The 16,825-nt window shown below is 45.5% G+C and overlaps 1 protein-coding gene across 6 annotated transcripts in view; it reads left to right on the forward strand.

The window, feature by feature from the left end:
• Positions 1-2,611: 2,611 nt before the first annotated feature.
• The window catches only part of LOC147636800 (glucose-6-phosphate 1-dehydrogenase 6, cytoplasmic-like), a 49,677-nt gene continuing 35,463 nt past the window's right edge, over positions 2,612-16,825 (forward strand). For 2 of the 6 annotated variants that reach the window (XM_086800355.1, XM_086800358.1), the window contains exons 1-3: positions 3,204-3,552; positions 3,811-4,007; positions 4,099-4,184. In XM_086800355.1, coding sequence (XP_086656481.1) covers positions 3,837-4,007; positions 4,099-4,184 — 257 coding nt within the window. In that variant the 5' untranslated portion in view covers positions 3,204-3,552; positions 3,811-3,836. Of the gene's footprint in view, positions 2,857-3,203; positions 3,658-3,810; positions 4,008-4,098; positions 4,185-16,825 lie in introns of those variants that run through there. The other 4 variants (XM_086800357.1, XM_086800354.1, XM_086800359.1 and 1 more) reach the window with 4 other exon arrangements.

The raw sequence follows: 16,825 nt of genomic DNA on the forward strand, positions 1-16,825 counted from the left end.
TCTTTACACAACCTATAAATGCTACACAAAGTGTTCATGTTCAATACTACTTGGCCTCTTTACTGAAGGTTCTTTACACAACCCCAATAAATGCTACACAAAGTGTTCATGTCCAATACTACTTGGCCTTAAGCAATATGAAAACAAAGTGTTCATGTCCAATACTACTTGGCCTTAAGTAGTATGAAAACAAAGGATTTTAATACCTCTTTACTAAAGGTTCTTTACACAAAAATGCTACAAAGTGTTCATGTCCAATACTACTTGTCATGTTATCAAAAATTTTGAATGGCTTAAAACTAGTTTGTTTGTTATCTTACGTGTGCTAGTACAACTGCCCTTTTTCTTTCATATCAAAGGAATCTAAGAGTGCTTCATTAGAGTGCTCTTAGATTCACCTCCACATTAGAGGAATCTAAGATTGCTCCATTAGAGTCACCTCCACATTAGAGACTGATTTCATGTTGGGCTCTTTGTCATTATCATTTTTATATGTGATGGAGTTTCTTTATGTTTTCATATTAGAGGAGTTAGAGAATGCTTCATTAGAACTTACCTCCACATTACAACCCCATCTCATGCTAGGCTCTTTATCATTCATCTCATGCTAGGCTCTTTATCATTATCATTTTAATTTGAATACAATATTAGTGAAATGCAATGTTATGCAAACAAGAATGTCTATATCGACTAAAAATTGTGGAGGATATTCTTTTTAGCATAAGCAAAACTGTAGTATCTTCAGTTTTGTGGATAACTAGGTACTACTTTTTGCAAGTTGCAGTGCAACTAAACAAAACCACATTATCTTCAACTTAAGTACTACTTGCAAGTACTTGTAGTTTACTTAGATACTCTTCAAGTAAACGTGAAGATTACCCTCATCTCCATAGTAGTGCCCTCATTGCAAATGTTAACAAGTCCCTACTAGCCTTATTGCCTCTATGTGGAAGAATAGGTGTAGAGTGGCCATGACAGGCACTCTTGTTGTAATGTCTACATCTCACTTGCTAGTAAAAACATAGTTTTGGCTTAGCCTAGAGCAATTTTCATTTTGGCCAAAATCCTTCTCAATAGGCTACAACAAAGAAATTGCAAATGTAGGTAGATTCATAGCTACTCAAGGGAAGCTTTGGTTTTTATAGAATCAACTTAACAAGAAGAGAAAAATCCAAGAAACATTCATACGATTACTTACAGAGGAGGAAGAGGAGGAGGAGGAGGATGAGGATACAAAGAAGAAGACGAAAATGAGCAAGAGATAAATCTCTGGTTGCTAGAGAGAGAGAGAGAGAGAGAGAGAGAGAGAGAGGTACCCTCAATGCACCATGGTGCTATGATGAAGGTCCCATCGATGCACCATGATGCTGTGTGTTTTTTTTTTCTTTTTCTTTTTTGGGAGGGGGGATATAGGCATGGCTACAAAAATAGGGGTTTGTTAGCAAGGAGGGGGAGTAGAATGATAAGAGGGTGCCTATCTATCTTAAGTAGAAAGGAATGTAGCAAGGAGGGCGAGCAGAATGATAAGAGGGTGCCTCTCTGTTTTTTTCCCTATAGAAGAAAAAATGGAGAAGGCGAGGAGGAAGGAGATGTATGATGGTGGTGGTGGTGGAGGAGGAGGAGGAGGCTAGGAGCATGGTGGAGGAGGAGGAGGCTAGGAGCATGGTGGTGGAGGAGGAGGCTAGGAGCATGGTGGTGGAGGGATTTGCAAGAATCGAGTTCTGACGCGACTCTCTCTCTCTCTCTTTTTTTTTTCAATAAAGGCATTTTTATTATTGAAGAAAATCGAGACAAGTTACAAAAGTCGGGCTGACATCAAATAGCGGTCAAGGCCATTTTCAGGCCGAGACTTCTCTCACTATCCTAGGCAATCAGCAAAGAGCAATGACCCTCTGGGTCTCTATCCTAGGCTCTAGAGGTATTGGAGCTTCAGCACATAGCTTAGATCCACGTTTACAAGATATTCTCTCTTCTAGCTGAAGAACCTTGACCTTATCTGTGACATTCTTTGGAGTGCTTCCAATAGGGCCTACCAGTTTTGAAATTCTGGCCTCAATGTCAGTGATCTTCCTCAAGTAGAACCTCTCCCCTGCAATGATAAGGAGACTTTTGAGGGAGCAGGTATTCCGGGTATCACCGTTGTGTAGGGCCGCTAGAGGATTTCTGTTCTTAGCCTATGGGTTCCCCAATGAGCAGATGCTTCCAGGATAAGCAAGTTCCTGCAGCCTATTCCTCCCAGGTGGAATACCCCTCTAAATCAAAGATGGAATATCCTCAAAGATAGGAGTGGTATTTCCTCTTCAAATCACTTTGGGGCATACATGTGGAACCTAAGAAAGCTTGTCTTGCTTGGCTTATCATGTACAGGGCCATTTGGACACAGAAAAAAGCTCTAGTCTTTGGCAAGGGAAATGGATCATGTGCCAGATGCCTCAAGGAAGAAGATGACGCGACTCTCTCGTGGATCTGACTTGAGTGGGTCTTAAAGACCCTATTGTGTGGAGGTTGGCCGGGAGGTGACCAAGGAGGTAGCACACCTCACTCTAGTCGTCACGGGAGTGTCACGTTCGTATTTCCAATTGTCAAAACCACAGGGACTCAGGGAGGCCGCACTGACTTTTCACCTTCCTACTCAAAGTCTCCACTTTCTCTAATCTGCATTTTTGACATCCTGTTGCATCTCGTTTCTCTGGAAGGTGGAATTATTTTTTAACCCCATTTTTGATCCACTACCTACAAGAAAGCGGGGCGCTCTCTCTCTCTCTCTCGCCCCCCCTTCTGCTTCCTCTGCTGCGATCCTCCTCTTTCTTTCACAGGCGAGCTAGCTCATCGGCAATCAAAGCAATCTCTCCTTTGGTAAGCAGAAAATCTCTTGATTACTATAACTCTTCTTCTTCTTCTTCTGTGTGAGTATATGAAGCTTTTCTTTGAAGCCCAGCTTTTGATGATTGAAACTGCATGGGGTGGAAAACGCACCCACCTACAGAACACGAAAACACACACACACACACACACACACACACAAACATCCCTGTGAAGCCCATCTTATGATGATTTAAATTGCATGGGGTAAATGATCTCTCTCTCTCTTTCCCCTAAACACAGAGAGTAAAATATCTTCCCCCCCTCAAAAATTAAATCATCAACAGCAACAGTAAAATCTCAAGCATGGGATTTATTGGGTGATTTTCGAATTGTTTTACGTAGTGGGTCTTTTTTGTGGATAGTGGGGTCTTTTCCCAACAAATTTTTCTGCTCTCCACCATGTCTTTTACCATTGTGGGTCTTTCATCAACAGCTTTTGCTACCCTTCCATCATAATTTCTGTGAAGCTCTTCCCTCATCCTCTTAGTAACCGAGATTCATTTGTGCCTTGATTGTGCATACACCTCCCACCAACTTGGGCCATGTCCAACTTCTGCCTCCGTGACAGCATACCTGATTTTGCTCTGCCATCATCAAAAGGTGGGACCATCTGAGATTAAACCTTAAACAAGCGGAGGTTATCTGAAAGGCCTTGGGCTTAATGAGACCCCCAACAAAACCATAGAGGTAGGTTTGTGATTGGATGATGCATGTGAAGCGGCACTCTGTGTAATCTGGGTCGAAGAACAGCGTTTTTCTTGCCATTCTAACTGGACAGTGGTGGCTCCTGTGGTGCTGGCCAAAACCTCCTCATACTGACAAGCATTTGAATTTTTGAGATGATAAATATGCTTGAGTATATCTAATAATGAACAACATGTTTATCCTTTTGTATGTTAGAAACCCAATGAGATGATGAACTCATTCCCTCCTTTTTTTCCTTAGCACTGGCTTGGGTGCAGTCACAGAGAATGACCCCAACTCCAAAATCAGCTCCTCTCCCTTGTGAGAGCTCAAAGAAGCGAGAGAATACATTACAGAAGTTTTCTGAAGGGGGATGTCTTTCTGTGATCGTTTTTGGTGCCTCCGGTGACCTTGCAAAGAAGAAGACTTTTCCTGCATTGTTCAATTTGTATTGCCAGGTAGCAATCCTTACCTCCCACTGCTTGCCTCTGTTTTCCTCCTCCGTGTTGAATTTGCTTCATGTAACTGCTAGCTTAACTTGGTCTGCAGGGTTTTTTACCACCTGATCAAGTGCAAATATTTGGTTATGCAAGATCAGCCCTCACAGATGAAGGTCTTCAAGATCGACTGCGTGGGTAGGATTATTTCTTTTTGTTTCGCATGCTTTTCATGACTGCTGGAATTAGATTCTTGGACTACTTGTCTGCAAACCTTTCTAAATGATCAGCCCTTCAATGTTATACTAATCCTTGGGATTTGGGGAGCCCTGAGATTAGGGGAAGCAGGTTGATACAAGTAGTTAGGGTTCATTATTAAAAATCCATGGATATTGGCTATTTATGACTGGATGGTTATTTATAGTAGCAGTAGTCACTATATAAGTGACTTATGAGTTATTATCATTATGGCTTGACAGTTGGTCATTGCCTGGACCAAGAGTTGTCATACTCCTGCTGAGGACATGGTGAATCATAGGTAGTCTTGCCAAGGGCCTGTACAGGCAGGCACTGTGGTATGGGACACCAGAGCTGACTCCATACCACCAGGGCTGACTCGCAAAGATCTGTGGGAGTGAGCCACCGTGATGAGCTTGCTGCACCCTTCTGCGTTTGTACTAACCTTGTGTTGAGCTTGTGTTTTAGGGTTGATCCTCGAGGGATCTTACAGCTAGTATCAGAGCTAACCCAATGACGGAGGCAAGAAAGCAAGGTTTGTGTGTCTTGTGTGTTTCCAATTGTGTTCCCCCCAAACTCAGGTATTTCTTTGAGTCACCTTATCTGTGTTTTGATCTTGCAAAGAAGTGTTTCTTTGAGTTTTTTGTCAAGATAGGAAGCTTGTGGATTCTGAGGGAGGGAGGGAAGAGGGACAAGAATGCGTAAATGTGCAAGAGGGAAAACCCCTGTGTTGAAACCATAAAATACTTTCCTTTTGGTTTTGCCAAAAGCCAGGCTAGATGTCGTTGTTGCTTATGCTGGACTGTAGGAGAGCTGTGCATGTATGCTATGCACCTGTTGGGGGTGGCCTAGGTGGGAGCATAGGCCGGCCAGGCTGTACAGCAGTGGGCCATACAGTAGGCAGCATGACCTCATTGTGCTCCTCCTAGATTTTGAGAAAGCTTATGATCGAGTTAACGGGAGCTTCCTGGAGGGCACGATGTACCGGATGGGGTTCCGAGTGGAGTGGATCCGTGGTGTTTTAGGCCTCTACTTAACCTCTCACAGTTAGGTTCTCATTCAAGGAGCCCGAGGTGATAGATTTCCCCTTTCTCGCTCTATCCGGCAGGGCTGTCCACTGGCACCATACCTCTTCCTATTGGTTGCTGAGGCCATGAGCAGTTTTCTCTCAGTTCAAGAGATGGGGCTTCATGGATTGCGTCTCCCCATCTGTACCCTAGAGGAGCTGCTAGACTCAGAGTTTGCAAATGACACAACATACTTATCCCGAGATGTGGGGAATCTCCAAAGATTCACAGAGGCGATTGGGATCTTTTGTCGCGCATCAGGAGCATAGATCAGCTGGCTCAAGTCATGTGGTTTTTGGGTAGGTTCTACACCCGCCCCAACTTGGCGTCCAATTGAGGCTTTCTAGTGGATCCCGAGTCCGCTATTTGGGATGCCAGGTGGGCATCGATATCTCCCCGGAGTAGCAGCTCGCCCCTCTGCTTCTGAGCATTCAGAAGAAGCTTTTGTACTGGAGTTCTGCGAGGCTCTCCTTAGCCGGCCGAGTGGTGGTGGAAAACCAAGTCCTTCTAGCCACCATGTGGTACAGTACTTCTTGTTGGGCCTTCTCCTAAGCATGCATTGGTCAGGTAGAGCGGTTGATCCGGAACTTCTTGTGGGCCGGCAGTGATGGGAGGCCTACTCGGGCCAAGGTGACCTAGAGAGTGATCATTCAACTGCGACGCAGAGGTGGCGTAGGCATCATTGACCCTGCCATTTAGAGCCGCACCTTGCTGGGCAAGTTGATTGTAGGCTTGGCCCGGATTTCAGCCCATACTTCGAGCCCCTGTGAAACCGATCCCGTCAAGTGGGAAAGACTCCGTTGGACACCCACACGCTTAATAGCACAACTTTAAAACCACAAATTTGAAATGGACAACTTAAAACAACTTGAAATTTAAATGAATAGAAATGGAAAGATGGACACCAGCACTGGGGCCGGAACGGGCCGACCCCCCCCTCAATATATGATATATTTATTGGGAGTATTTAATGAATACAATGCTCCATGGGTTCTGAGAACCAGATAATGTCCATGTACATATGAAAACAGTACCAAACAAGTAGGCTCGAATTTCGATGTAGAAGCTCGAAGCAGAACGACCACTAGTGTGATCAATCGCTACGGTCCTGTGCTTTCACTGGACTCCGCGGAGAGTGCCTCTCATTCGTGTTCCGAGACCACGCACAAACAGGCGCTCTCGTACTAACGCCGGGCTCTCCCGATCTCAGCACCTTTGGACCGAGGTTCGCCAATATAGCTTGGACAACCCGGCACCGAACGGGTGTGGCCGTAGAGGGAATGAATCCCTTAGCAGATTTAATACAAAGTACTTTATTTAAATCTGAAAATTCACTTACTTGTTGTGGATGACAGAAGGAAGTTCAATACCCATGTGCGCTCTTACTTGAGAAATACTCCGAGGCACAGCACGTCGAGAGAGGTAGCTTGCAGCCACCGGCCTGTAGCACACAGTTGAAGAGGATTCACAGCACACAGCCCACTGTAGACAGAGGGAGCAGCGCGCGCCTGTAGAGGATGCAGCCTGCACAGCTGCTTGTTTGTGTGGTGGGCAGCCCACTAGATAACCAGCATAGCCCTTAGCAATAGGGATTCCAGTCGCCAGCAGAAGGTACTGAAGTGCAGCCAAATAGAAGCAGTCGGCTGTGTAAGATGTGAAGCAACCGCCTGCAGAGGAAAAAGGCAGCCGCCCACTGGAAGGAGAAAACAATTGTAGATTAGGAAGGACAGGTGCCTGCTGTGAATAAAGCGCAGCCTGTTCTGAAGCTTCAACGCAGCTGTCTGAAGGGAGAGCACAGAAGGTTTCTGCTGGCTGGAAACAGGCGCACAGCCACCTAGAGAAAAGTGGCCTGGCTGCTGTACACAGACGCAGCCCACCTGTAAGAGGATAGAAGCAGCCGTGTGCAGCCTGTATGGAGGAAGCAGCAGCGAAGAGATGAACGCCTGTTTCTCTACACAAGAAAGTTGATCGCCGGGTGATAAACGATGAGTGTCCACGCTTGAAGGATGGAAACGATTGATGCTTTACGCTTCATGGATGAAGCCTTTTTTAATAAAATTAATGTGGAGTTAACCTTGGTCATACCCACGTTTGCATGTGGGGGACTAGTGGGGGTAGGTGACCATGCCCACCCCCACACTCACTTAAAAGTGGGGCTCCCCACCTTGGCCCCTAAGTGGGTGCCCAAAGGGGGTGCCCATTTTTTAATAAAATGTGAACACCTAACCTTATAAAATAAAAGGTTAGATTATAAAACATTAAAACAACATGTACCATATACTTACCACCTATTCACATGCATTGAAACTCGTCAGAATACAGGGCAGACTTCACAACTCACTGGCAGGCGTCCCCGCTCAGTAAGTAACACGTCAGGCAGGCAAACACACAAATACATGTCATGCGAAAACAGTTTCAAACATGCAAAATATGTGTGCATGTGCAAATAGTAACATGGACATATCTCCCGTTCATGGAACAAGTACAAAATATCTGTCGGCACAAAACTGGCACGACATAAAACATAAAAACCTGGTCTTCCTATGGAGTGACAGTCCCATAGGTAAGACACAGTTCCAGGCACGAGTCTCCCTATGGTGTGACAGTCCCATAGGCAAACGACGGCACGAATACTGGCTCTTCCATGGCGTGACAGTCCCATGGATCGAACACAGTCCAGGTCATACACGGGTGGCACTGATCTGGCTCCCGTCCATACGACACCATCCTGCTAACACACGGGTGGCACCAGTCTGGCTCCCGTCCATGTCAGCAAAATACTGGCCTCTTCACACGAGACACTGGCCTGGCCTCAAGTGAACGAGACGCAAAAACTGGAGATGGACCAAATGGTCGGCCAATTGGTGACATCCCCCCGGGCTTCTAAAGTGTTGACCTCAACTTAAAAGCCTCAAGATATGCCTGCAACAATTGCGGATAATCTGCAAAGTAATCTTCATTTACCCATTTGGCATCAATAGGCAAATAATTCTTAAACTTCACAAGGTATCTCCTGGAAAGCTTTCCTGCAGGTAGCTTTCTCTCCTTGTGAAAAACAATCTGTTCTGGCTGGAGGATCTCCTCAAGCTCTTCAATTTCTGGCGGATCTTCTGTGATAGGCTCATCAGGATCTGGCCCCACATATTTCCGAAATAGACTCACATGAAAAGCATTGTGAATCTTCCAATGACTAGGTAAAGCAAGCCTGTAGGACACTTCATTGATCTTGTGAATCACCTTGAAGGGTCCATAATAGCGAGGAGAAAGCTTAGGATATGATCCTTCTCGTCGTGGCCTCTTCCGAAGCCTAGCCTTCTCAAATTTCAGCAATACCCAATCACCTTCTTTGACTTCCATGTCCCTTCTATGCTTGTCAGCAGCCATTTTATGCTTATCCTGAGATCTTGCAATGGCTGTCCGCACCTGACCAAAGGCAACATCCAAGTCACGAACATATTCATCAGCTGCAAAAATCTCATCCTTTGTACGAAGGATGGGTGGCAAGACTACTCTGCCATAAATAATCTCAAACGGAGCCTTTCCTGTGGAAGCATGGATTGTATTGTTGTAGGCAAACTCAACAAGTGGAAGATACTTCTCCCATGCACTCTTTTGATCTGCCACATAACATTTCAATAAATCCAACACGGTTGAATTTGCAGCTTCACTTTGGCCATCCGTTTGGGGATGATAAGCTGATGAAAACTCAAGCTTAGTACCCATATTATCAAACAAAGCCCTCCAAAATAGGCTTGTAGTCCTGGTATCTCTATCCCCAACAATGGATTTAGGCATACCATGATGCTTGAAAATATTAGCAAGAAAAAGCTTTACCATATGATCAGCTTTAATGGTTTTCTTGACGGGTAAGAAGTGAGCGTGCTTGCTAAACCTGTCCACAAGAGTCCAAATAGCATCATTCCCATGCTGGGATCTAGGCAAATCCATAATAAAATCCATCGTGATACTTTCCCAAGGTTGCGAGGGAATAGGCAATGGCTGAAGCAAACCTGGAGGCTTTTGCCTGTCAAATTTCACCTTTTGGCAAGTAATACATGCACGCACATAAGCCTCAATGTCTTTACGCATGCTTGGCCAAAAGAAATACCTCTGAATCATGCGAGTAGTAGGCACAATACCTCTATGACCAGCATAAGGTGGAGCGTGACATTCGTCCATAACCTTTGGACGCAAATCCTTCACCACATATAGGCAATTATCCTTCATGAGATAACCCTCATTGAGAACATAAGAGGCATGTGAATGACCAGCCATCAAATCAGTCCATATATGGCAAAAATCAGCATCCAAATGATACAAATCTCTCATAGCAGATAGATCTCCATGAGAGGCCACTGAAACTGCAGCAACATAAGGCCTCCTAGATAGTGCATCGGCCACTACATTTTTCTTTCTTGGAGTATGCACAATCTGAAAATGAAACATGGAAAGAAAATTTGCCATTCTCATCTGCTTCTCTGAAAGCTTGGTTTGAGAGAGAAAGTATCTCAAGCTTTGATGATCTGTCTTGACTACAAATTCAGCCCCAAGAAGGTAGTGTTTCCAAATCTTTAAGGCGTGAATTACAGCCAAGAGCTCTTTCTCATAGATATCCATATGAAGCTCAGCATCATGCAAACGACGGCTCTCGTATGCAACTGCATGCCCTTCTTGATTTAGGACAGCTCCTATGCAATCACCACAAGCATCACATTCAACCACGAATGACTTGTGCAAGTCAGGAACAATCAATACTGGACCACATATGATCGCATGCTTGAGCTGCAAGAAAGCATGTTGTTCCTTTGAAGTCCATTTGAAAGCAGTTTTCTTCTTCGTGAGATCATGTAGAGGAGTGGCAATCATAGCAAAATGCCTTATGAAACGCCTGTAGTACGAACGTAATCCCAGAAAACTACGTACTTGATGTACGTTTTGTAATTCGGGCCAATTCCGAATGGTCTCTATCTTTGCAGGATCCATTGTAACTCCATCCTTGGATTCAATATGTCCTAGATAATGAATCTCTGAAAGGAAAAACTCACTTTTCTTGGCATTAACGAAAAGTTTATGCTTCCGCAACTCTTCGAACACTGTGACCAAATGAGTTCTATGTTCCTGCTCATTCTTGGAGAAAACCAAGATATCATCAAAGAAGACTCCTGTAAACTTGCGATGGGGTCGGAATATCCTATCCATCATACGATTAAAGGTAGCAGGAGCATTGGTGAGACCAAAAGGCATTACCAAGAATTCATATAATCCGAAGGCTGTCCTGAATGCAGTCTTATGGACATCTTGTGGCACCACTCGGATCTGGTGATAACCACTCTTCAAATCAAGTCTGCTAAAGCAAGCCGAACCATCAAGCTTATCCAAGATATCATCAATACGTGGAATAGGGAATCTGTTCTTGATGGTAAGCTTATTCAAAGCTCTATAGTCTACACACATACGGAATGATCCGTCCTTCTTTTGAACAAGAAGCACAGGAGAGCAGTAAGGTGAGGAACTGGGCTGAACCAAACCTTTCTCTAAAAGCTCGTTTACCTGTTTTATAATTTCTTCTTATTGTGCAGCACTCACTCGGTATGCGGGTTTGTTAGGTGAAGAACTACCTGGCACAAGATCTATACGGTGATCTTCGGGCCTTTGGGGTGGTAATTCACCTGGCAATGAGTCAGCAAAACAATCGTTGAATGCATTAAGAAAATTCAGCCTATCATTAGACATAGCATCCACATTTTGATGATTTGGCACAAGACTATCACGCACAAAAACCAAGTACGCTGAAAGACTCTTTTTCATTGCTTTATTAATTTGGATGTGTGATACAACTGGGATGGAATCCCCTTCTTTGCCAGCATCAATAAAATGCATGCGGCCTTTATGCATAAAAGAAATCATATTAGACTTGTAGTCTTTGCGGGGCTCAAGCCTATGGTGCCACGGCTTGCCCAACAATACATCACATCCATTCAATGGAGCAACTAAGAAATGCTCATTATCAAGATAGCCCTGTATATGGATGCGCAACTTCCCTATCAAAGGGGTAACCTGCACCTCTTTGCCAATAAATGCAGCTTCAGCTTCAATCTGAGGTCCCATGTTTTCAACCTCAATACCCAATGCAGCTGCCATTTGCATAGAGATGAAATTGTCAGTTGCACAGTCATCAAACATGAAGAGTGCGGGCTGATCCTTGATTTGCCTCCAAGCCTTGCAAACCATACGCTCTTTTGCATCATGACCTGTATTACCTTGCACATCAGGAACTGCATGAACATTTGCTTTGGTGTGCTTGTCCTCGTGCTTTGGTTTACGATCTGGGCATTGTCGGAACATGTGGTCTTTGCTACCACAAGAAAAGCATTTTCCATCCTTAGCATATTGCTCTCTTTGCTCCGGGGTTAAGCCGAATTTGTTCTTTCTTGGGCCCTGTTCTTTAGATGTGTTATTTTCAGCTTTACCACCCTTGTAAGGCTCCCGGAAGTTCTTTTTAGATGGCTGTCCGCCCTTTTGCTGATTTGGGGCAGCCTTGTCCTTCCCCTTGGAACCTCCTTGATCCTGCTTGATCTTGAGCACCAATTGCTCCGTAGCAAGAGCAGAAGCTGTGAGTTGTTGCAACGTATGTTTTGGGTGCAATTCAATACCCGATCTATAAGCAGGTTGCAATCCAGAACGAAACTTCCTCTTTCTTTCATCCTCAGTGATTAGCATGAAGGGAGTCACTTCCAGCAACACTTTCCAGAATTTGTTAACATACTGTTGCACACTCTCATTATCTTTTTGTTCCAGCCTATCCCACTTTTGAGTGAGAGTTTGCTCTGCATTGGGTGGCAAGAACTGAGCATAAAATCTATCTTTGAATTCCTTCCAAGTAGAGATGGGATCCTTGGTGATCTTTTCAGTGATCCACCAATGGGCAGCAGTCCCTTTCAAAAACATGCTAGCATGACGCACCTTTGACTTTTCTGTAAAGTCCTCATCGCTAAAAGCAATGTCGAACTGTGCCACAAATGCTAACACCTTAGAAGCATCATGTTCACCATGAAAGACATCAAATTTGACAGATTTATCACCTGCTTTGAATTCCTTGAGCTTTCTGGCATGAGGCTCATGGTCTTCTCTTTTTCGTTTCCCCTTATCCAACGGGGTAGCCCTGTCTGCATGGGCTCCATGGGCCGTCATAGAAGCTTCATGGGGCACGGTGGCATGTGCTCCACGAACTCGAAGCTCAGATGCATGTGACTTACCTGCATGTGGCATGGTCTCTCCATGAGACAACTCAGAAGGCAAAATTTTTCTGGAAGTAGACCTGTCACCATGAGATACATATCTTGCATGCATGTGACTTTCATGCCCTCCATGAGCACTGGCATACATATATCTATCGGGTTTAGTGCCTTGGGGAGAAGATGCATGTCGAGAGGTGACAGTCACCTCTTCCTTTTGCATAAAAGATTTCAGCCTTTGAGATGCGGGATCTCCATGCTTCAAACAAAGTGGATTTCTGAATTTTAGCTCTCCGTGATCCCCCTCTTTGATATCACCTTTGCGAAGGAGATAGGCAAGTGCCAACTCCCTTGGTTTCTTGCCCACTTCACGAGCCATTGATTCAAAGGTTAAATCAACCATAGCATCAGCCTTCCTGGCTTCAATAGCACTTTGCAGATGTGGATCTTCATGCAAGAACTTCAACTCTTGCTCTTGAGCCTGCAAAAGTTTTCTCATATGTTCCATTTCAGCCCTCATAGCTTCAGGCTCTTGTTCAAGCATAACTGTCTTCCCTGGAGACAGTTGACCCTTGGATTCACTATCCATAACCCTTTCAAGGGGCTTGTGTCTACCACGCAGGGCATCAGACCCACGAGAAGCACTAGAGGGACCCCTCGAATTAGGTACTTCCAAAGGGTTGCCTTGGCTGTCCATTGTGTTCAAAGTTTGCTAAAAGCGGGATGTCCAGTACACAGGTTCGTTTCCCCACTAGGAAGAGGGAAACAACCGTGCTCTGATACCAATGAAACCGATCCCGTCAAGTGGGAAAGACTCCGTTGTACACCCACACGCTTAATAGCACAACTTTAAAACCACAAATTTGAAATGGACAACTTAAAACAACTTGAAATTTAAATGAACAGAAATGGAAAGATGGACACCAGCACTGGGGCCGGAACGGGCCGACCCCCCCCTCAATATATGATATATTTATTGGGAGTATTTAATGAATACAATGCTCCATGGGTTCTGAGAACCAGATAATGTCCATGTACATATGAAAACAGTACCAAACAAGCTCGAATTTCGATGTAGAAGCTCGAAGCAGAACGACCACTAGTGTGATCAATCGCTACGGTCCTGTGCTTTTACCGGACTCCGCGGAGAGCGCCTCACTGGTGTTCCGAGACCATGCACAAACAGGCGCTCTCGTACTAACGCCTGGCTCTCCCGATCTCAGCACCTTTGGACCGAGGTTCGCCAGACCGAGGTTCGCCAATATAGCTTGGACAACCCGGCACCGAACGGGTGTGGCCGTAGAGGGAATGAATCCCTTAGCAGATTTAATACAAAGTACTTTATTTAAATCTGAAAATTCACTTACTTGTTGTGGATGACAGAAGGAAGTTCAATACCCATGGGCGTTCTTATTTGAGAAATACTCCGAGGCACAGCACATCGAGAGAGGTAGCTTGCAGCCACCGGCCTGTAGCACACAGTTGAAGAGGATTCACAGCACACAGCCCACAGTAGACAGAGGGAGCAGCGCCTGTAGAGGATGCAGCCTGCACAGCTGCTTGTTTGTGTGGTGGGCAGCCCACTAGATAACCAGCATAGCCCTTAGCAATAGGGATTCCAGTCGCCAGCAGAAGGTACTGAAGTGCAGCCAAATAGAAGCAGTCGGCTGTGTATGATGTGAAGCAACCGCCTGCAGAGGAAAAAGGCAGCCGCCCACTGGAAGGAGAAAACAATTGTAGATTAGGAAGGACAGGTGCCTGCTGTGAATAAAGCGCACCCTTTTCTGAAGCTTCAACACAGCTGTCTGAAGGGAGAGCACAGAAGGTTTCTGCTGGTTGGAAACAGGCGCACAGCCACCTAGAGAAAAGTGGCCTGGCTGCTGTACACAAGCGCAGCCCACCTGTAAGAGGATAGAAGCAGCCGTGTGCAGCCTGTATGGAGGAAGCAGCAGCGAAGAGATGAACGCCTGTTTCTCTACACAAGAAAGTTGATCGCCGGGTGATAAACGATGAGTGTCCACGCTTGAAGGATGGAAACGATTGATGCTTTACGCTTCATGGATGAAGCCTTTTTTAATAAAATTAATGTGGAGTTAACCTTGGTCATACCCACGTTTGCATGTGGGGGACTAGTGGGGGTAGGTGACCATGCCCACCCCCACACTCACTTAAAAGTGGGGCTCCCCACCTTGGCCCCTAAGGGGGTGCCCATTTTTTAATAAAATGTGAACATCTAACCTTATAAAATAAAAGGTTAGATTATAAAACGTTAAAACAACATGTACCATATACTTACCACCTGTTCACATGCACTGAAACTCGTCAGAATACAGGGCAGACTTCACGACTCACTGGCAGGCGTCCCCGCTCAGTAAGTAACACGTTAGGCAGGCAAACACACAAATACATGTCATGCGAAAACAGTTTCAAACATGCAAAATATGTGTGCATGTGCAAATAGTAACATGGACATATCTCCCGTTCATGGAACAAGTACAAAATATCTGTCGGCACAAAACTGGCACGACATAAAACATAAAAACCTGGTCTTCCTATGGAGTGACAGTCCCATAGGTAAGACACAGTTCCAGGCACGAGTCTCCCTATGGTGTGACAGTCCCATAGGCAAAACACGGCACGAATACTGGCTCTTCCATGGCGTGACAGTCCCATGGATCGAACACAGTCCAGGTCATACACGGGTGGCACTGATCTGGCTCCCGTCCATACGACACCATCCTGCTAACACACGGGTGGCACCAGTCTGGCTCCCGTCCATGTCAGCAAAATACTGGCCTCTTCACACGAGACACTCGCCTGGCCTCAAGTGAACGAGACGCAAAAACTGGAGATGGACCAAATGGTCGGCCAATTGGTGACACCCTGCCCGCCCCGCAGAGCACCAGATGGATCTTCACAGAGATGCGGGCCCACGGCTTTAGCCTAGCTTTGAGGACAGATGTGTGCAGCTAGCCTACTCCAAGCTTGGGATCACCTCAGGCCGGCCCTCCAACAGTCGACTCCGGTAGCCTCGGAGGAGTGTGAGGGCAAAAGAGACCAAAGGATCAAATATATGAGAGATCAGAGCAAATCACACAGCATGCAATGGGGATGTATATATAAATGATAAAATCCAGTATAGGAGCTCTATGTGAGACTCCGACGGAGCAGAGAGGGCTGCTATCCCAAAAACGCAGATAACAGTGCCGTAGTAAGCCTGATGTAAGCGCCGATATAAACCTGATGTAAGGCTGATGTAAACGCTGAAGTACTCCTTATGAAGAAACGCTGAAGTCAGCCTGGTGGTGTGCTGAAGACAAACGAAGAACACTGCCCTGATGTAGGCGATGGAGAAACGCTGTAGACAGCCCTGATGTAGGCGATGAGTCCAGCAGAAGATATAGGCAGGTTGCACCAGTCGTAGGCGACCTGCACCAGGCAGGTTGCACCAGTCGTAGGCGACCTGCACCAGCAGTAGAGAAGGCAGCTTGCACCTGTCGTAGGCAGCCTGCACCAACAACAGAGAAGGCAGGTTGCGCGCTGATGGTGACCCAGATGTTGGCGACCAGCAGAGGAGGTGCTCTCACGTGTTGCCTGAATAAAGATGCGCTTCATATATATACAGGAAAGGAGGGTGTTGGTCAGCCAGCAGATAAAGGTAAAGTGAAATGACTAAATAACCCTTTTTGGGCTAGGTAAAATACCCTTTTGGGTATATTTTCACACACCCCCTCTCAGACATCATGAGAGAAGATGAGGGGAAAAAAAACTTTGGTTGTCGAAGATGAGGGGAAAAAAAACTTTGGTTGCCGAAGATGAGGACCATGTGATTTGAGACCGGAGTAGAAACTTCTGAGTTTGGGAGGTACTGGAATAATGCTACAATGCAAGAGGTTTTCACATGCATGAACGCCCATTTTTGGGTTTTCATTCACACATGTGCCCCAAACACAAAAACAAAATGCTATACATAGGGAATGCAAGATGGAAAAAAATGCAATGTAGTGGGTTTTCACATGAGCCGTGCCCTCATGGGGTTTTCACCGACTCATGTGCCCGATACAATGATGATAAAAATGTGAAAGGAGAGGAAGATCCCCCTCTCAATGTGCGGAGGATGATGGTGGTGGACCGATGCCAATCTGATCGCGAAGACGCTCGAGGATGGGGCGGTTGACGGACTTTGTAAGGATGTCTGCATGGTTGTCCACCGTAGGAATGTATTGGAGTCGGATGGTACCAAGCTCAACCCTTGTTCCCTAGTAAAATGAAAATGGACACCCACATGCTTGGTATGGTT

Source organism: Cibotium barometz, chromosome 7 (assembly GCF_041138505.1).
Source record: "Cibotium barometz isolate CiBa-2024 chromosome 7, ASM4113850v1, whole genome shotgun sequence".
Taxonomy (NCBI): domain Eukaryota; kingdom Viridiplantae; phylum Streptophyta; class Polypodiopsida; order Cyatheales; family Cibotiaceae; genus Cibotium; species Cibotium barometz.